Source organism: Psittacula echo (assembly GCF_963264785.1).
Source record: "Psittacula echo genome assembly, chromosome: 4".
NCBI classification, from domain to species: Eukaryota; Metazoa; Chordata; class Aves; order Psittaciformes; family Psittacidae; genus Psittacula; species Psittacula echo.
The window spans coordinates 21,083,346-21,103,644 of NC_137738.1; the positions used below are offsets into that span (position 1 = coordinate 21,083,346).

The 20,299-nt window shown below is 41.2% G+C and overlaps 1 protein-coding gene across 4 annotated transcripts; it reads left to right on the forward strand.

Moving 5' to 3' along the window:
• Positions 1 to 899: 899 nt before the first annotated feature.
• FAM98A (family with sequence similarity 98 member A) lies at positions 900 to 18,586 on the forward strand. 4 transcript variants are annotated; one of them, XM_080614785.1, is made up of 9 exons: positions 900 to 1,029; positions 1,350 to 1,428; positions 4,378 to 4,526; positions 5,297 to 5,431; positions 8,452 to 8,636; positions 10,715 to 10,795; positions 12,007 to 12,123; positions 14,966 to 15,133; positions 16,686 to 18,586. In XM_080614785.1, the coding sequence occupies exons 2-9, from the start codon at positions 1,376 to 1,378 to the stop codon at positions 17,448 to 17,450; spliced, it is 1,653 nt and encodes a 550-aa protein (XP_080470911.1). In that variant the 5' UTR covers positions 900 to 1,029; positions 1,350 to 1,375; the 3' UTR covers positions 17,451 to 18,586. The 4 variants fall into 4 exon arrangements, with proteins under 4 accessions (XP_080470911.1, XP_080470910.1, XP_080470912.1 ...); XM_080614784.1 differs by having other exon boundaries at positions 974 to 1,193; XM_080614783.1 differs by lacking the exons at positions 900 to 1,029; positions 1,350 to 1,428 and adding an exon at positions 1,479 to 1,761.
• The last annotated feature ends 1,713 nt before the right edge of the window (positions 18,587 to 20,299 follow it).

Sequence of the window (20,299 nt, forward strand, 5' to 3'; positions counted from 1 at the left end):
TTAGCCCTTCAAGGCCGTGTTTCTTTGCCCTCCTACCTATCTTGAGGCTCCAAGATTCCCTCCTTATTTGCTCACAGCTTTTCTTCTCAATGCCTGACAAGAGCAATTTTAAGAAGTACAGGCAACCGGGATTCCTCTGCTGAAGCATCAGCTCACTGCTGGGCACAGGCTGCTATTATATCTGGCTTTCCCTGGCATGTCCTTGCCACTACAACATACTCTGCTCTCTGATCCATGCTCCCTTTTCAGTACCGATGTGCTTTCTGCACAGCCGCTGCGTACCAGGCAATACAGCAGTGCTGCCTAAAGAGAACTGGACAGAGCAAGCCAAATTATTCCCTAAATTAACAGTCCATTATTAATGATGCCTCTTTAACCATGGCAAGTGAGCAACCGAAAGAAGTGACGGGCGTCACACTCCTCCCCTGCCCCCAAAGCTAAAAATGAGTTTTAAAACAGCTGCAAGAGCACTGCCTTGAGGAGTTCCACCCTCTGCACAGAGCTCTGGTACAACCAGCACTGCCTCGGCGGTGCTCTGGCCCTGCGGCCCCATCCACCTCAGGGACAGTCCGCCATCCGCAAACCCGCCCCCCGGCAGAGACGAGACCCGCGGAAGCAGCGATTTTCATTTATTAGTTCTATTTCCCACCACATCTGCCACATCCGGCACAAGCCCCCGTTTCCCTACGGCGGCCGCGAGGGGCCCTGCCGTGCGCATGGCATACTGGGACTTGTGGTCCCGGAGGTGCATTGGGACCCTCCCGGCTGGGGAAGCGCTCGCTCACTAGAGCAGTTTGACCCTTCCGCCGCCCCGTCTCCCTCCGCCCGTCCCCGCGACGCTGCTCGACACGGCACATTCCAGCGTGGGTTCCGCGGCGGGGAGGAGGGTTTTTCTTCTGGGCCTGTCTGCGGTGGCGCCTGAACAGAAGAGTGGATCCTCCGCTCACTCCGGGCTCCCGTCCGACAGAAACAACCTGGCGTCCGTCCTCGCACCGTGTCTCCGTTTAGCAACGCTGCGTGGCTCAGCAGGTAGGCGGACACCGCCACGGGAGGAGGTGGCTCCCATCAGGCACGGCGGTTGGCGGCCCGAGAGCAGCCGGGTGAAGGGTCAGGCCGGGGACCTACTTCTCCCTCCCCCTCCCCGCCCTGACATGCCAACCCGGCAGTCGGCGGCGCCGCAGCGTGTGAGCAGCGTACGTGGAGCTGGGGCTGGCGGCACGGGACAGGGGCTCCGCGCAGGGAGGGGGTGGGCTGTTGACACCCAGCTGGGCCGGAGTGTGGGGCTGGGGAGGGGAGCCGAGGGTGGCGGGTCTGCCCGTACCGGGGAGCTGAGTCCTGCTGTCGCGCAGGTTCGCCTCCCGTGCCCCGCCGCAGGATGGAGGTCCAGCTCCTGGAGAGCGACGTTCTGGAGTCGCTGGAGGACCTGGGGTAGGTGCCCGGGGCCGAGCGATGCCCTGTCATGGGATCAGCGATGGGGAAAGGGTGGGCGCTTGGTGGCCCTTATCGGGGCCATGGCGTCCGCGGACGGCCGGTGTGGCCCGGGGGGGCAGGAGAGCGCCTCGGTGCGGGCCCCTGGCTCAGGGAGCGGCTATGGCTGTGCGCCTCGGACAGGTGGAGCCGGTGTCGCCGCGGTGGGCCGCGGCCCCCCGTTATGGTCCCTGTTCCTCAGAGCTGCGGTGCTGCCCCACGGTTGGCTGGTGTCGGTGCCGGCTGGGCTCTGGAGAATCACCAAGTGCAACAGACAGGTTTTCAGCCGTACAGGTATTTACAAGCGTTTTACCTCTCAGTGCGTGCTGATCTTTTTGATTATTGTGGTGTCATCTCATTGGTAGCACCTCTGATCCACAGAGTGGCCCTAGCCGAGGGTGGGGAAGAGAGAAAGCCTTTTACGAGAAGCCAGAGGGAAAGACAATTTTTAGGCTTCATATTTAATGAAAAATAATAGATGGGGGGAACAGGAAGCAAATTACAGTATTCCCCCCACCTTTTTTTTTTTTTTTTTTTTTAGTATAATACAGCACAGAAAAGTTCTGTGTTTTGTTTAAACCTATTACTCTGTCAGAGCCAGTAAAGGTTATGTAAATATGGAGAGCAAGAATAACGTGTCATACGGTAAGCTTGCATGTCTGTAAACTGTTGAGAGTTCAGGCAAGAGGCAGCTAGAATTCTGCTGCTGGTTCTGTGCAAACAGTTGTATTTATACACACTGGCTATGTTCCCATAACTCACTTTGTGGCTAGAGTCGTCAAGCTCCAGAAGAGATTTTATTTCCAGGCTAAGTTGGTGATGATAGTTCCAAAACTTCACAAATAGGTTTCTGTTTGAGCAGGTATTTTTCTGACTGAAATATGAAGAGGTCTCTGCCATGATGCATATACCATACTTGGCTTTTTTTTTCTGCCTTATGCTTAGAAGGATATTAGTGGCTTGAAGGAGTTGTGATTTATGCTCCTTATCTGTGTAATTACAGACAGAAAGTGTTGCTGATTTTGACATGAATAAAGTGAAAAATGAAAGCAGATTAAAAAATATCAAGATTGGCTACAGTGGTTGAAAAGAAAATTTGGAGGACAAAAGACACAGATCTTCCACAGTATTGATAACAACTGGGAAGATTACTGCATGTGACTACACAATTTGTTTCCGTGTGTCTGGAAAGAGTAGGGTATTTGAGGTTTCAGGCTTTGCCAAAAGTTCCATGATCCTTCATAGTTCAGCTTATTTTTTCTAACCAGATACTGAAGACATCTTTAATGTATTACTTGATTAATTTTTTCAATAGCATTGCACATCAGAGTTGTTTCTTTTTGAATTTTGAGGTGCTCAAATAGCAGCCTCTTGTCTTGTAAGTCAGTCTGTTGAAAAAAGCAAACAAAATGGACAGCGTAATGTCACCAGAAGGAGTGTAGCTCTAGAACATGTACCATTGGAAGGAATGGAAGGAAAAAGAAAGTCAGCAATCTGCGAATTGGATTACTGGGCAAGTAGATGTGTAACTGAAGTTATAATTATCAGAGATAACACAGTCAAGATGTCATATCGGTCAAAGAAGAGTTCTAGAAAAGGGGTTTCTGATGTGATCAGTGACTTAAATCCGGATCTTGCCAAAGCAAAAGGTTTGTCATCACTTCCCTTCTACTTTGATCTATAACTGTATGTTTCTGTTCTGAGTCCCAGAGGTTCCTATATATGTAGGTCTGAAACATCTGTGGGACAGGACTTGTTCTAATTAGCCTGTTGGAATTGTCTAACCTACTGTGGTAATTGTAGGAGGGTTGTCATACACCAGATTACAGCTTCCAGTAGCTGCTAGTAGATTAATTTAGTGTTGCTAATTGAGCTGCGTTGTGAGGTAAATGTTATTTTTGAGAGTGGCTACTTCATTGCATGAAGTAGCAGGCTGTTACAATGATGTGAAGCACAAGAACGAAGTGTAGAGAATAGCGTTTTCATTTGCTCTGTGAGAGACTTTTACATCAGAGGTTTGCCAGGAGTTGACTGAACTCACTGGGTTGCTGTGACATAGTGGGTGACTTTACCAGGAAGTTTGAGAGAGGGATTTTGGTCAGTTATGCTCACTCCTGCATGCCTTTCCGTTTTGGGTGCGGTATACCAAAATAATACTGTGCATTTTTCTTTAATACTCTGGTAAGCTCTGACTTTGTGCTTCTACCTGGTTAACAAGGCAGTCTTCTTCCTACTCTTCCTCCTCCCCCTGACAGAGTTTCATGGGGAGGAGACACAGATGTCCTGAAAACTGTCTTCTGAGACCTGATCTTTAGACTTATGCTTTTTTGCTTATTTTGTTTATGCAAATAACTAGTTCTATGTATTTTTCTTGTGCCCGTTTAAGAAGAGAATTTTTCAAAAGAGGATATTGTTTTTCAGATTACTTGTGTAACATTTATATTGAAGGCTTAGCTTTGCATGGCAACCCTTGAATGTATGCTAGGAAACAACAGAAAAGATGCACTAGTTCAGCAATAATCATTCAACTTACTGTAAAGCAGTGCTCAAGAATGGTACTTTGAAACTTTTTTTGCCCTAGATAGGTATATAGTAAGTAACAAGAGACAGAGGCAGAGAAGTTGTCACTGTATGTCATAACGTTCTCCAGGACGAAAGCTTTGATGATAATCTTTTGTGACGCAGTCTTTTTGGCAGTAAGCTAATGTGCATGGAAACGCTGAGTTTATGCAGATGTTTTCAGTATGCTTTTTCTTACAGTTCAGTGCAGGACCCTTACAGTTTAGATGTTCAGCATTGTGGATGTGGAGAGCATTTAGCTCTCAATATGTACACAGCATAAAGTAAACGTATCACAGGACATCAGTCGTAGCAAACATTACTAAACTGTGCTTTTGTTTTACTTTTCAGTTACAAAGGTCCATTGTTAGATGACGGAGCGCTGGCTCAGGCAGTCTCTCATGGAGCCAACTCCCCTGAATTCACTAAACTCTGTGCTTGGTTGATATCTGAGTTACGACTATTCTGTAAACTAGAGGAAAATGTGCAGGCAACTAACAGTAAGTAGCTATAACTCTAGCACAAACATGCACTTAATGTGTGTTGTTGCATGCCATAAAGATTTGGGCTGACAATTGCTGTATCTCTTATACCAGGGAGTACTGTCTGCATGCTGTCAGACTTTGGATATTTTCCACCTCGGACTTGCTTAATGAACAGCCAGTAGAGGGTGAAATACAAGTGAGGATCAAACAGTCTTTCTTCTGAAGTTAGCTTTTTCTTTCAGTTTTTCAACCATGGAGACTTTTTTAATTTTTTGGATAGGTTTAAGGAAACATTAGTGTCTTTTTCTAATAAGATCATGAGAATACACTACTTCTGGTTTTATTTTGATAGAAGCAACTACAGTAACCATATTTTATTTTTCTTTTTGGTTACCTTAACTCTGTGCTTACTACATACTTTTTTCCCCTACATTTGTAGTAGGAAGAGTTGGTTAATGCTTAAAATACCCCTGTAAAATTTGCAATGTTTTTAATGTCACTTTTAGTTATAGAAGTTGTCAGTGGCTCTCTGTTGTAGCTGGGAAAAGCTGCACGTGAAACATAATTTTACTATAATGAGGGTTATTGTGGCTCCAAGTAGGTTGTGCTTTTTCTTTGAGAAACACAAAAAATGCATTTGGCTTCCATTAAAAGCAGGGTTTTAATGTTAAAGAGCAACTGGAGCAGAGCGTTTATTTTTTTTTTCTAATAGCTAATTCATTCTAATCGTAGCCATATAAATGTATATATTAGCTGTAAACAAGTTATTATCCTTTCCTTCTAAGGTCCAAATGAAGCAGAAGAATTTCAACTTGAAATGAGTGGGTTGTTGGCTGAAATGAACTGTCCATATACGTCATTAACATCAGGAGATGTGACAAAACGCCTTCTTAATCAAAAGAACTGTCTCTTGCTGCTTAGTAAGTTAAAAGGGTGCTTGTAAGCAAACTTCTTGTGAAGAATCATAGTATTGTTTCTTACACTTAATGAGATACTGTTTTGTTTATCACAATGTATAAAAAGTTACCTAAAATTATGAGTTAGTTTTCCTTGTAATTTACAGTGTCAGAATATTCTACTTCTCGGTCTCATAAACTTAGCAGTCACTCTGTAACCAGTCTGAGCATGAACTTTTTTCACATTCACTACCAAAAAGCCTGTCCTATTACTTCTCAAAAGGTACTCTGAAGAGGGAGTAATGTGAAGACTTCTACAAGGATTTAGCCACTGAACTTTGTTTAGAAGGGTGTTAAAAATGACAGCTAACATCAGTTGCATCATCATTTTGGAGCCCCTACTGTGAGGACTTGCAAGGTGCAATAAGACTTGCGTTTTCTTACATTCTGACAACAATTTGAATCATTGCAAAAAAGAGAAAATGTTTTATCCTGACTGCCAGTTCTTTTGATCAGTTCTTAAGAAATTAGCAGTAGCAGTGGTGATGTCTTCTCTTTCACCCAGCAGATCTCAGTAGCTAAATTGGTTTTACTCCTGCTTAGGAAATGTTAGAGGAGAAGAAATAGTACTTTAGTTTGGAAAATCTGTGTGACGTTGATTTACATTAAAACAGAAAAATGAGTTTTTACAAGTGTCAGTTAGAACTTGTAATAATCATTCTAATATGATCTTAAATTAATGTTCTGTCTGCTTTCTCAGTTTCTACTGATTATTTAACTTCCAAAGCAGAAATTTAGTTGAGCCCTAGCTGAGATGTAAAAAGTGAATTACAGAGTAGGTTCCTGTATTTCAACAGTAGGAGAAAGATGAGTAGCAAGACTTAGTCTGAATTTATTTTGATAGTATGCTCAAAAATGTCAGATGCAGTGAGGTAATGAAAAATTTAAATTACTTTGTAGCTCAAGCAATCCGCTCTTCAGCTCATTCTCTGTAAACCAAGCCATTTAATAAATTTGGCTTGTCTATGACACACAGTTTATCCCAGAGGTCCTGTGTGATGTACGTTGTGGTAATATAAGGCCATGTTCAGCAGCTGAACTCTGGTATCCCATCTGGCAGGAATACTGTGTTTACTGTCAACCGTTGAATTGAAGTAGACGCCAAATTCCTTTTTTGTGTGCCATGATAATTGCATAGCTTTCTTTACCTACATTAAGCTAACTTAATTAAAAGTATCTGTCCTGGGTTCAGCTGTAACAGCTGTTTTTCTTCCTAGTAGTTGGTACCATGCTGTGTTTTGGCTTTAGTCTGAGAACAATGCTGGTAACACACTGACTTTTCAGTTGTTTCTAAGTAATGCTTACCCCTATCAAGGACTTCTCAGTCTCTCATGCTTTGCCAGTGAGGAGGGGCTGAGGAGGCATGCTCTTCTGGGAGGAAGCAGAGACAGGACAGTATTCCATAACTCCATAAACCCAGACTTTTTAAAGAGAAACAGAATAACCCTCTTCAGTGGTATGCCAGGATATTTTACATTTTAATGAAATGCAGCACACTTTATATCAATTGGAAGATGTAGCAGTATTGCCAAGAGAGGAAAGCACCAAATAAATGGAAGTAGTTAGGATTGTCTTGGTGTGCAGCAGCTCTAGAATAACATATTAAGTACTGGCATCTGCCAAAGTAAAAAGTGCAAGAGTTTCAGGTGCATTCAGAAAAGGTCTGCAAAAAGGGATCACTGTCTGGAGAACATTTATGTCTTACAGTGGTAGCTTGAATATAAGCTCTGAATTCTTGATATGAAATTCTGCTGCTAGTGTCTTTATCAGGAGGTCCTAATGGGGTGTAAATAACTGAAAATTAAATATAAGAAAAATGTGTATAAAGTACCTTTGAAAGAATTTAGAAAGGATTCTTCATAGCTTTGCATATTGTAAGAATTTTATACTTTAAAGGTGTTCTGTGTCTTTAGTAGAAGATATTCTACAGATAAAGAAAAATTCTAGAGATCATTAAAATGCTTTGTTGTTTTCTTCATCTTTTGATCTGTCCCAGTTTTATAGGTAGTGAGCTGCTTTTGTATAGCCGTGGGATTACATCGCTACTCACAAGTCTGCCTTTATCAGTGCAGTATCTATTTCTCAGTCCTATTTTTAGATGTAATTATTTACTTTACTGTTATGGTCACTCAGTATGATTCCTGATAAAATTATTGTTAAAGCTATGCATTATTTTTTTTTTTTTCAATTCAAACTTCAAAGTTGTGCCAATTACAAGTGAAAGTGGTGTGCTAAATTTATATTGCTGCAGCCAACACCTGATGCTGAAATTTTGGGTGTATACCATGTTCAGAAATCTTGATTTAAATTTTTTGTTTGTTTGATAAAAGAGTAATAATGTGATTGTAGGCTCTTGCAGTTCTGACATCGAAGAGCACTCCAGGCATTCTAGCTTCTGTTTCATCAGTTACTGCCTTCCTTTCTGCATGTCCTGGGTTAAAGACACTGGAATTGTTATAAACCTGAATTCTTAATAGTACTTTTAAAAGTGGTTTCCATTCTGCATCTTGCCTGTGGAAGTAGAAGAAATTCATCCAACATTTCGCTTCTCTCTACTCATTTCCTTGCCTTGCTTTCTACAGCATCAAGCAGTGCTTGCTTGTCTGGCTTAAAGTGTATATCCCAGTCACTCATCCTGCTTATTTCCATGTTCCTAGTCTCCTGTCTTTGCTTGGCAGAGCCTGAAGGAAAAGAGCTGTCCTGTGTTGAACTCTGATTAATACCTGTTGGAATCGTAGGGATTTTTTTTTTTCCGGCTTTTATTGGTTGTACTAAACCTTTCCCCTATTTGTTGTGTTTCTAGCATTGGGCTCAGTGATTATTAGAAATATGAGTGTTCTGCGGATACCAAAATTATAGCCTTCACTCTTTCTAAAACGGTCCATTTGCACATTTGTTCATTGTAAGCACTTGAATTCTCGCTGATTTTAAAATACTTTAATTCAGCTATATCTGATGCTGAAATCTAATTTTTCTCACCCCAGCATACCTCATCTCAGAACTGGAAGCTGCCAGAATGCTGTGTGTGAACGCCCCTCCTAAAAAAGCACAGGAAGGAGGTGGCAGTGAAGTCTTTCAGGAGCTAAAAGGCATATGTATCGCTTTAGGCATGTCCAAGCCTCCCGCCAACATAACGATGTTCCAGTTCTTCAGTGGAATTGAAAAAAAAGTAAGATCCAAACGAACAAAACTAGAATATTTATGATGTTTCTGTTTTGATGGAAAGTAGTTCTGCTACCAGAGAAAGATTTGACGCTTGTGAAACTTGAGTGTTGGAATTGTGAAGGAGAGCTAACATGGTTTACTGAGTATGCCAAGAGTCGAGATTTTGAAGATGAGTTTAAAGGCTTTTTCCATGCCAAGGCACGAGGTCAGGGACTACTGCTATCATTGCCTTCCAGGGTGAGGTATTTCTTACTCTGCTCTAGGCTTTAATGTCATCACCTGTTGCAGAAGACATGGAAAATACTGAGCTTAGGCCTCAGAAAGAATGTTAAGGAGGAAGTATTCCAAGACATACACAAATTAACAAATTTCTACAGGAATCTACTATTTGAAAAAATGTTTAGATTAAAAGGTGTTGTAACTGAAGTCAAGTTTACACCTTTTCCATAAGGTTTCATTGGTTCTTGTGTTCCATTTTTTTTTTTTTTTTTTTTGTTACTTTACATATATGCGTTCTTCAGGTTTTTGTGGTTTGTTTTTTTTTTTAAGAAATTTACCTTTGTTTGAGTAATTTTTATAAAGCAGAGAAATGAAGTGGAATGGACTGTCCAGTGCACAGACCAAAGGTGGCCGAAAGGAATTTTTTAAGTTACATTAACTAGCTTAGCTTGCGGGTTAGGGGAGAGCAAAACAGCAGAAAAGAATATTCGTGAACTTTAAAGAACAAATGTGTTTACAAAGTGCCCTAAAATACTTTCAGAGAAGATTTTTGACTAACCTTTTAGTTACATTATACTTAAACAAATCGAAGCAACTGAAAATAGTGCTTCATTTCTTTGCAAAAAATCAGTTTAGATTGACCTCTTTAAGAAGTGGAAGGTGTTTTTCCAGAAAAAGCCTTAAGGTGTAGAATGGAAGCAGTATGTTTTCTGGTTTTGGTATTGTCATGGGCATTAAATAGGTAGATACATAAGAATCTGTTCTTCCATTTTCTGTAAAAGTAGAAAATATTCCTACCAATGAACAATACTAGCAAGCTTTGCTGGTGAAAGAGACTTAAAAATACAGAATACAAAGTAGGTAACAATATTTTTAATCTGGGAATTCCGTTATGTTTTTCTACCTGACTTTTCTGTTTCATTGTCTTACTTGGTTAAATGCTATCTCAGTGATTTATATCCATAGATGGTCATACTAAAAAACAAACAAACAACTTGAACATTCCTTATGGCTTAATAAAATATATCAGGAATTTCTAATCTACAGAGTTTCTTAGGAATTATATATAGCTCTGGTGCTTGCAGTCTGAACAGTTCAGATGTTGGTAAAAACCACCAAACTGCTGATACTTGAATGAACTGCTGCCTCTGCTATTCTGAAAGCACTTGGTTTTAAAATCTTCAAGTTAGACAAATTAGGCTCAGTGCCTTTGGAAAACCAGTTCACTGACTTTGTTAAATCAGCTGCCGGAAGGAACAGCCAAGGAAGTTGAAAAAAGTGGTTTGCATCAGTGGAAAAGTGAAGTTTCATGACTCCAGCCTGCTTTGATCCAAGCTTTTGTCACTGTTACTCCATTTCTTCCCCTGAAATCCTCAGAAGTTTTGGGATGGGAATAGACAACCAAAGTTGTTCCCAAACTTTTAAAATGCAAGATAAATTAAAATTTCATATTGAAGATTTTCTCCTTTTGATTCTTTAGATCATGTTGTATTTCACATAGTCTTAATACAGACGTTTTTGATACAAGTGTGTTTCTTCTCTGCATTAGAGAGGTGATGTGTAGACTAATCGCTCTGTCTTCAAGAGTAGCTGTACCTCATAGGATCTTTCTGTTTTAACTGTAGATCTGCTCTGTCATCCCTTCTCTTAACTTTTAAATAATTACAGCCAAGACTACCAGAAATACAAAACCAGCTGCTTTCCAAAAGAAGGGTGCTTAGTTCTCTGTCCCAGAGAAAACAGCTTTATTGGAGTTTGCTCTGTCATGCCTATGACTGTCCAAGAGTCATCCCCTGTAATTTGAATCTTCAAAAGGTAATTTTGTTTTAGCCGATGCTTATATTTTTATGTGTCTCCTAACAGCTGAAGGAAACACTAGCAAAGGTTCCACCCGATCATGTTGGAAAACCCTTATTGAAGAAACAGCTGGGACCTGCTCACTGGGTAAGTAGTTGCAGGTGTTACAGCCTGTTTCCCTTTTTCAGAAATATAAGATATTAATCTTGATTCTGTGTGTAGTGTTGCAAAATTTTCTCATCTTTTCCTGAAGAGAAGACAATTTCTTGTAGTATTTTACATATGTGTCGGTCCAATTAACGTTCAGCAACTGGTAAGTTCTTAGGTTCTTGGGTATATGGGCAGATGCAGGCAAAAGTTTTCCATAATGAGACTTAAGGTGGTGGTGCTGACTTTTGGCTTCTTTCCAGCTAGCCTGTGTGTTTTTCCATCATTTTCCTCTTCTGTCTTGTTGGAGTAGTCTGCTTCTTTCATAGCTTTTTCTCCAAGGAACTCTTAGTGTCCAGGTGGAAGGTGGGAGAGGCTGTGCCCACAGGCCAGAGCCACAACCATCTCCTGCTGGGTTTTGTCTGCTGTTCTAGAAGGATGGTGCCTGGTTTAGGTGCTGCTGCTACACCAACACAAAGCTATGGCCACAGCTGCAAGACTGCAAGTCTCTTTTGTGTCTCTTGCTTAAGGCTGAAGTCTGCTTCCTTTAGTGTTTGTATTGTTGAAGCTGACAGTAGGCCCTGCCACCCTTTTCCAGCCAGGCTTCAGTCAATACATAAATTATTTCCTTAATGGTGCATATCTCAACTGTATCTGTGGCTAGACAGCCCTCTGCTACCAGGTTTGTTTCTGATGCTGGCTTTTCACCGTAAGGGCACTGTTGTCTGTATGCAGATTGTGCTTTAGTCAAGATCCTCTTACACTACTTTACTTTTAGTTCTCTATCTTTGTCCTTAAGCTTACTACTTTTTAAGAAGTCAAGGACACCCTGGTCCCTAGACTTAGTTACATCCTTGCATCTCCTTCAGCTTGTTGCGTGTAGTGTTTTCTCGTTTCTGCTAGGTGTGGAGAAAAGCCTCAGTAATGTGTGCAGTTTTCTATGTCTCTTCTGAAAAACAGGCAGCTGTGCTGTTAGAAATGGTAGAAGGCTGAATGTGAGGGTAACAGAACCTTTGAAGACCTCAGGAAAACAGTGTCAGCAGGCAGAGCTTGCTGTGAGCCCATTTGACAAGGGAGATAATTGCAGGCTTAAGCCCTGTTTAGTATCTCTGTGTGTCTTTTTATCTTCCATTCACATAGTTTATTATCTTAAGTAGAAACATTTTATCTGTAATCCATAGGTTATGTTTGTGAATTATTTTTTTTTTCAGGAAAAAATTGAAGCAATTAATCAAGCCATAGTCAATGAATATGAAGTCCGAAGAAAACTGTTAGTGAAACGTTTGGATGTTACTGTGCAGTCCTTTGGCTGGTCAGATAGAGCTAAGGTACAACTTGCTATGAAGTCCTGGTTGGTGGTAATGCTCTATAATAAGTATCTCTGGAAAAGTCCCTCATTGTTTCATCCTTCATGAGTAAAAAATAACCACAGGAGTTGTCTTGTTTTGGTTTCAGTTTCTAAAGAAGTTTCATGATGATGTAAGATGACTAAAAGATTTTACTTAAAACTGTTTTGTTGGATTTTAAAACATGTAAAATGAGAAGATAGACCATGTGTAACTAACTGTGCACCAAAGCCACCACATAACAACTAAATAGGAAAAAAGACAACTTTTTGACACATAACAACAACTAGGAAAAAAGAAAAGTAAGTGGAGATCCAGCTGTGAATCATTAAGTGCTGTGTCTGTGTGATGGTAGAAAAGCATCTTCCTGTTGACCATCCCTAAACTTAAGTTGTGCTGTCCACAGTGATCAGGTTTCTTAACTCAAAGTGTGTCTTCACAGCTCCACAGATGCGCATGAGAAAAGCTGCTAAGGCACTACATTTTCTTGCCTCATATATAGGGTAGTATTTTTTGTGCTGCTTTTGTCTCTGAACTGTGCAAGTAGCTGTGACGCGACATCTGTTCTCTCTGAGTATGTGATACATATCCCACTTTTAAAAATATTGACATGGTTTCCCTATTTCCTGCATTTCATAGTGAAATGATTTCTATGATTTTATTCTAAAAAGGAATCATAGAATGGTTAGGGTTGGAAAGGACCATAAGGTTATCCAGTTCCAGCCCTCCTGCCATAGGCAGGAACACCTCACACTAGATAGTCTGCCAACCTAGACCTGAACACTGCCAGGGATGGAGCATTTACCACAACAGAATTTAACAAATAGTACATATTTTTTTTAGGACTAAACCAGATCTGCTAACTTGCTGTTAATTATGGTGCTAGCAGTGTTTGAGACTGAGTGATTAGTGATAAACTGTGACACACAAATCACCAAATGCTTTTTCTTAAGAAATGATTTATTCAAAAAGCAGCTGTATTTTAATAATAAACTGTGACATCTCCTCGTTCTATTTTTTTTTCTTGAATAGGACTTCTGCTGATGTACTGTCTCTTAAACCTTATATTCTTCAGGGTTTTTAGTAGAAGGTTGAAGAACTACCTGATTGTTTGAATACTTTAATAGTGAAAATGGGCAAAAGTATGGATTAGGTTAAAAGCCAGGGACTTCTGATTGTGTTACAGCTTTGGCATCCAAATCCATGTTTGTTTTTTTTTGTTTTCTAAGAGAATTTTCAGATGTTTTTGAAGTTGACTAGCTGCATGAAATCCTTGCACAAAGCCCACAGATTGTATATATGCATTTCTATCTTTTGAAATGCAGATCTAAATTTTTTAGGACCATAACATACTCATACTGGCAAATATGGCTATGGTATGCCAGACATGCAGTAGAGTTTGTTTTAACAGTAGCTTTTAGCAAAGCTTTAATGCATTATGGTAATAATTTTAATATTTTTCTTTTAATTTTAAAATTGGAAAAGTATCAGAAAACAGTACTATAACTAAATAGCTACTTCTCCAGATAGTAGAAGCACCAGTAAAAACTTCATAGTCTGTTATTAGGGGGTTTTAAAGTTGCAAAATTTTAAGTTTCACTTAAAAGAAAAATACCATAGCACCAGAATACTGTGCTCAGATCTCAGTCAAACTTCCCAGGGAAAAACGTACTACTGCTGTAGTGAATACTGTTACTTCTCCTGTCTTTAGCCAGCATCAGGTAAATGACACGCATATTTTCCTTTTCAATTTGTAATACGAACATAGAAGCTTTTGACTCTAAAAACTTGCCACCAAGACACTTGGAAATACATACTCTCAGTTCTTCCCAGTTGCAGTTTTCTGCCTTCAGATGGAAAATAGGATTTTAAAATTTGCTCCTAAGTTCTTGGCCTTTCAAGGGAATTGTTGGAAAACCTGGTTTGCCTGAGCCCACTGTTGTCATCTGGGTACCAGCCCTTCTGTCTGTGTGCAGATTGTAATCTAGTTTATCCTAACTGCATCACACGTTAGACAGTGTTTATAACTGAAGATAGATGTAACTCATGTATTACCTCATGGCTGATAGCACAAATTTCTGTTGTGTCTGTCATTTGGAAAACTGCTGAGACACTTTTGAGATGTTCAAAGAAGCCAGTATGGTTAATGGCAAAGGCAGTAGAGGAAGAGAGATTGCATACAAAGTAAAGCTGATGTGTAGGATCTAATTTCTAGCTTGGGCACTACATATGGAAGACAAAGGACTGAATTAGAACAAGCTCTTGAGAGCTTTAGTTCTGTTAGTATGCTTTCCATGGCTTGCCTTTGTGAAGAAGCTGGCTGCAATGAAGAGTGTGAGAGTTAACACAGCGTTTTCCTGCTGATACAGTGTTTGAGATATGGTGATGCTAGTCTAGCTGGAATGGGTGTGGATCAGGGTGCAGGCACAGGAGGAAGTCTGGAGGCTGGACATGGGCGTGTTTCATTTTCAGTATCTTTTAGACGTTAGCGGTAATTTGTATAGCCATATGTCACACTTCTGTTCTGTGTTTGCCTGAAAGTAACACAGTCTGCATGTATATATTGTTAATCCTAAAACTGTCAGTTCTTCAGTGTCTTGGCTATTCAGCCAGAATAGCGTTTCCTGTATTACTTAAGAAATGAATTTGACAAATGCTAGTTTTGTTGCAGTGATTTGTAATTACAGAGTGGTGGTTCTCACTGGTGTTATATATATATATTTGCAGTAGTGTCTTCAGTGTTAATTTGATTCTTTTGGTGAGGTGTCCCATTGCTTTCCTGTTACTTTAGCTGACTGGGTTTTGGTTATCTTCTCTTTAATAGAGTCAAACAGAAAAACTGGCTAAAGTCTACCAGCCAAAACGTGCCCTCTTATCCACTAAGTGCACTATTTCCGTAGCAAATCTCTTGGCAGCTCGGCAGGATCTGTCAAAGATCATGAGAACAAGCAGTGGGTCCATCCGAGAGAAGAGTGCGTGTGCCATTAATAAGGTACCTTTGGTGACAAATGGTTTGTTCTGTTATATATATTTATGTAATTTGAATGTAGTAATAAAACCTACTTTTTTAGGATTGTAAAATTAGAAATAAAGGGTAAGAAACTTGGTGTTTATGTACTCCAGATTATGCATCAGTGCATTATGGGAACTCCAGTTTCACCTGTTTAGGTTCAGAGTGCCTCTTCTTAGGGGCAGTAAAAAATTGCTGCAATATCTTTTGATAACTTTCAGTGGGAGCAGGTCTGTGCTGTCTTACTGGTATTACTGATTTCATTACCCTGCTGCAACCTAATTCTGTCACTGTGTCTAAAATAACACCTACATAGTAACCTTGTTTCTAGTCTACGTGAATAGAATGTATTAAGAGCGCAGAGCAAGGATCTCAAGTTAGATTCCTCTGTGTACACAAAAAAGATTATAGTCAAGTGTGTAGTTTTAGAACTGACATAGTAGGAATATGATTTAGACTAAGCAACTTGTTTCAAAAATTATGATTACACATGAGTAATAGGCTCACAGACGTACATGTGCTGAACTGGAAGCTCAGTAGCTATGTACAGTGGTGTACATGGTGCTTTAAAATTTGTGGGTGTACATGCCTGCTTTTTCTGCCTTCTGGGTACCAACTGTATTTCAGGTAAAGCTGTAATTAATTTAGCATAGAATGGTGGTGTGCTGATTTGATCACACCCCACCCCCCCAAATAATTTTTGCACCTTTTTAGTGTAGTTGGAGCATGGAATGTAAGAAATTAAGTAGGAAGACAGATGTGACTGTATCGTCAGACTGCATGTATGTATTACTGGGAATGCAGTACTGCTCTGATGCTGATCCATATTGTATTAACTTATCTCAATATTAATCAATATTAAATTATCAATATTAAATTTTTTCCAAGACAGTAACAAAGTAACCTGCTTCTACTGAACTTATTCTGTACATCACTTTAAAACCTGAGGCAATGCAAATGTCCTGTCCCATTGTAAGTGTTGCTAAATTCTTAATGTCACAGCACCCTTAGGCAGCTAAAGACCTGTAGAGTCTTGCTCAGCTGTGATTAATACTGTCTAATACCTCTTTGTTGGTGTGTAAGTTTTTGCATGTCCCTACTGAAAAATAAGAATCTTTGCACTTTGCTTACTAAGCTGATGGCTTCTACAGCAATTCAGAGTGCCGGTTAGGAAAGAAACTGTGGTGGTGGTGTACTTGTGGTTGTTTGGGATTGGCAGTCTGCACTAATAAACAATTTAGTGAAAGGCTGTATTGATGCTGCCTCTGCTGGGATGCCTGCTGTTTGAACAAAAAGCCCAGGTCTCCCAAAAAGCACCCAGTTAGCAGTGCTTGGAGTACTAGATAATCCCTGTTCAGTTTTTATTAGTTGGAGACAAAGTTCTGTCCCATTCAAACAGACAAAAGTTTGCCTTGATGAAATCTTCTGGATGTAAGAACTCTTGAGCGGCTGCTGTTTGTGGTGTGTATCAGTAAATGTGACTCTTCTGTGAGGTGTTACAACTCCTATGGCAGTTCTCCCTTTCCCTTTGCAGGTGCTAATGGGCAGAGTGCCTGACAGAGGAGGAAGGCCCAATGAAATCGAACCGCCACCTCCTGAGATGCCACCATGGCAGAAAAGACCAGAGGCTGGTCCACAACAAGGTGGTGGCAGAGGAGGAAGAGGTGGCTATGAATCCTCATATCGAGGGCGAGGAGGTTATGACCATGGGAGTCACGACCGAGGGGGAAGAGGAGGCTATGACTCATTATATGGAGGGCGAGGAGGTCAAGAACAAGGAAGCCATGATCGAGGGGGACGAGGAGGACGTGGTGGTTATGATCATGGTGGCAGAGGAGGCGGAAGAGGAAACAAGCTTCAAGGAGGTTGGACAGATGGTGGAGGTGTTGGCTACCAGGATGGCAGCTACAGGGAGAGCAACTACAGAGATGCAGGTTTTCAAACAGGTGGCTACCACGGTGGTGGTGGCGGCAGCGGCGGTGGCTACCAAGGGGGAGGCTATGGTGGCTACCAGTCGTCTTCATATTCAGAAAGTGGCTACCAAGGGGGTGGTGGTGGTGGCTACCAGCAAGACAACAGATATCAAGATGGTGGGACCCACAGTGACCGAGGGGGTGGCCGTGGAGGAGGGAGGGGTGGTCGTGGTGGTCGTGGTGGCCGTGGAGGACAAGGAGGAGGCTGGGGGGGCAGAGGTGGGCAGAACTTTAATCAAGGGGGACAGTTTGAGCAGCATTTCCAGCATGGAGGTTATCAGTATAATCAGTCTGGCTTTGGACAAGGAAGACATTTCACAAGCTGAGGCTGCTAAAAATTTTCACTTCAGCAGAGCTCATGTAATAGAAACCTGGTTTCAGAGGTCTGGCTTAATCGCTGCGTGAGTAGTACAGGTTGGTGCGTGGCAGGTAGAATCCTTTGAGTGGGATGTTTTGCACTGAGCAAAGTACCACTTTCTGTAGACTTCTCCTGCCCCCAGTTTGTCTGAATTAAAAGCATCATCACTACGCACTGCACCCTAAACATCAACTAATAGCCATGCTTTTTAGATGTTGGTCTGGTTCCTTCTGCTCAGAACACTTTTGTTTTGAAACTACCTGCTGTGTTTGCCTTCCGCTTTGATTTAAAAAAATATCAAGACTGTCTGGTCAAATTTGTGTGTTATAATACACAATAGAACTTCTGCATTCTTCCGCCAGATCACTGTGCAATTAGATGTTCTAAAACCAGTTCTGAGTATGGCTTTCTGGCTTGTTAGCCTCTCATTTTAGTCACAAAGATGTTACACACACATGCGCACACACAGAGTGAACTCCCTCTGGCAAACAGGTTTTTTGTCTATGAGCTCTCCTGTGGATGCCATGTCCGATAGCCTTATCTCCTGCTAGAGAAAAAACATGTTCCCACCTGCTCAACTCGGAAGACTGACCACCGCCAAAATCTGCAAAGATCATTTAGAACTAAGCTAAATTGTGAACCGATAGTGTGTGTAGGCCTGTAGTTAGGTGTGGCAATTAAAACTGACCTGCATCCATCCAAAACAAGTTGCTCCTCTTCAAACCTAATTTTTACTTGAAATCAGCTAGAAGAAATGACAGATTTATTTTATTTGCAAGTTAATACCACTGGCTTAGCAAATCTAGGGCAATTTGTTTTGGGGGTTGTCTTTTTAAGGAAATGCACTACGGCCTAGGAAGATTAGTTCCTGCCTGGAGGAAGCCCTTTTATTATTGCTGCAGAAAACAAAGCCTGGCTGAGTTTGGTGTTCTGATGTTGGTTGGTTGGTTTGTTGGTTTTGGTTTTGTTTTTTTCTTTACTGAAAGCCACATAATGCTTCTTGCTGGGTTTTTTGTGTACATAAACCTTGTCAAGCTGTGAAAGAAAATGGCTGAAGGTGTGTTGTTGTATAAAAGGTGAGCAATAAAAGTATGTGTATGTTCACTTTGATTCAGTTTCTTTTCCTTCTTGGTAGTAAAAAGCAGTTACTACGGTAGCTGGGAACATGTGCCTGCTTCATCTAATGTACATTTTGATCTGTTTTAGGTGTCGTAGTTGTCCCAGCCGTACTCTGCTTTTACCTGCTGAGAAGCTGTCAAAAAAGGAGCAGATGGGGGGAACTGGTCTTCAGTTGCTGAGTTTTGTTCTGCTCCTCCCTTTGAGCTGGTATAGCAGGATGTGGTACTCTCTCTTACGGGTTGCTGTGTAAAGTTGTTATTAGGCTGTGTGAGCACCCATCTCCCAGGTTATGCTCCTGCATGCCATGTGAACATGGTATGCTGCTTCTGGGAACTTGGCTGGGCTTCTCCAGACTTGTGGAAAATGTAGGCTTCTGCTACTGTGCTCGGATTGCTGTAGCAGAGCATATGCTGATGGCAGTCTCTGGTTAGCTGCAGTGCCCTTGGAGCTGAATTCAGGTTGATGCAGGCAGGAGGAGTTCCTTAGATTACAGAAGTAAATAACACGAGCATTTGAGAGAATCTGTGTGATGCTGGTGTTTCTGTAATCCGAGCTAACTGAGAAAATAAGTTGGTAAACGTTGTTTAGAATTGATTTCATTGTTTCGTTCCATGAGCGATCTGAAGATCTCCTGTTTAATTTATTGTGGCCACTAGGTGCTGCTAGCGATCCAGAGGTTGGAAGCGAAGGTGTCTGTGAAAGGCATTTGAGAGTCTGACTTAATGTCTCTTCTTCTTTTTTAGTGTTTCAAACAAATTTATCAAGCCTGACAAGGGAAGAATTTTCTGTATTGAATCCAGGTCCTTGAGGATCACCGATATAGATCTATCTCAGCATAATATAGTTCAAATTATGAACATCTAAAAATGAATGTTGCTGCTTCCAAAAGGTATTGATGGTTTCTTAAAGTGGGATGCTCCAGAGAATAGATCTTCCTTGTGGAAGAGCAATGCCTTGTTGTGAGCATTAGCTGGTGACAAGCTGCATTCATGCAAAAATATTTAATGGGGGCTTTGAGAATTAAGATTCCTACAACTGGGTCAGTCCTGGAGGTGTGAAGTTGGAGAGGTTGACAGAGTTAAAGAGCCTTTTGCTGGGAATGTCATATCTTCAGTTTAACAGCTTCTGCTTTTCTTCTTAGTGCATTACAGTGCTGCAAACTTGTCCCTAGCGAAAGGGAGCCCAGGAGGCTCTTCAAAGAGCCTCTGGTTGTGTTGCACCTGCACTTTCAGAGACTTCTTTCTGTGCTACAGCTGCCAGTTTCTCTACAATTCTGTGAGTGTTGCTGCAGTAGATAGTCTCACTTTTGCACCCTGTGACATGCTGAAATGATGCTGGGATGAGGTAGGAACACAGAGCTTGCCCTTGCTCCTTATTCCAGATAGCTTTTTCTCCTCAAAATATGTTGCTTATCCTTCTCCCTCTTCCAGGACTTAGAGAAAGCTGAATCTGGATTCACTGCTGTTTGAGGGGGAAAGTTGTTTTTTAAACTCAGAAAGCAAAACAGGAGGCTTTACTTTTCCAACAGGAAAGAAAACACTTTGCTTCTGACGGCTGTTGTTGTTTTTCCTTACTCTGTTTTTTCCTCATAGTGTGTTGCGACTCCTTTGTTCCCCAAAGAAAACATGCTTTGTATATGTAGAGAGAGCAGCTTTGATTAATGAAAGCGAACAGGCACTGCTTTGTTATTCTCTGTAT

Bases quoted from the DNA above. Each gene is read 5' to 3' on its own strand.
- FAM98A (XM_080614783.1), top strand. From the start codon at position 1,652: ATGGTCCCTGTTCCTCAGAGCTGCGGTGCTGCCCCACGGTTGGCTGGT. The intron at 8,637-10,714 runs GTAAGATCCAAA...GTCTCCTAACAG, and splicing joins TCAGTGGAATTGAAAAAAAA to CTGAAGGAAACACTAGCAAA. The intron at 15,134-16,685 runs GTACCTTTGGTG...TTCCCTTTGCAG, and splicing joins GTGCGTGTGCCATTAATAAG to GTGCTAATGGGCAGAGTGCC.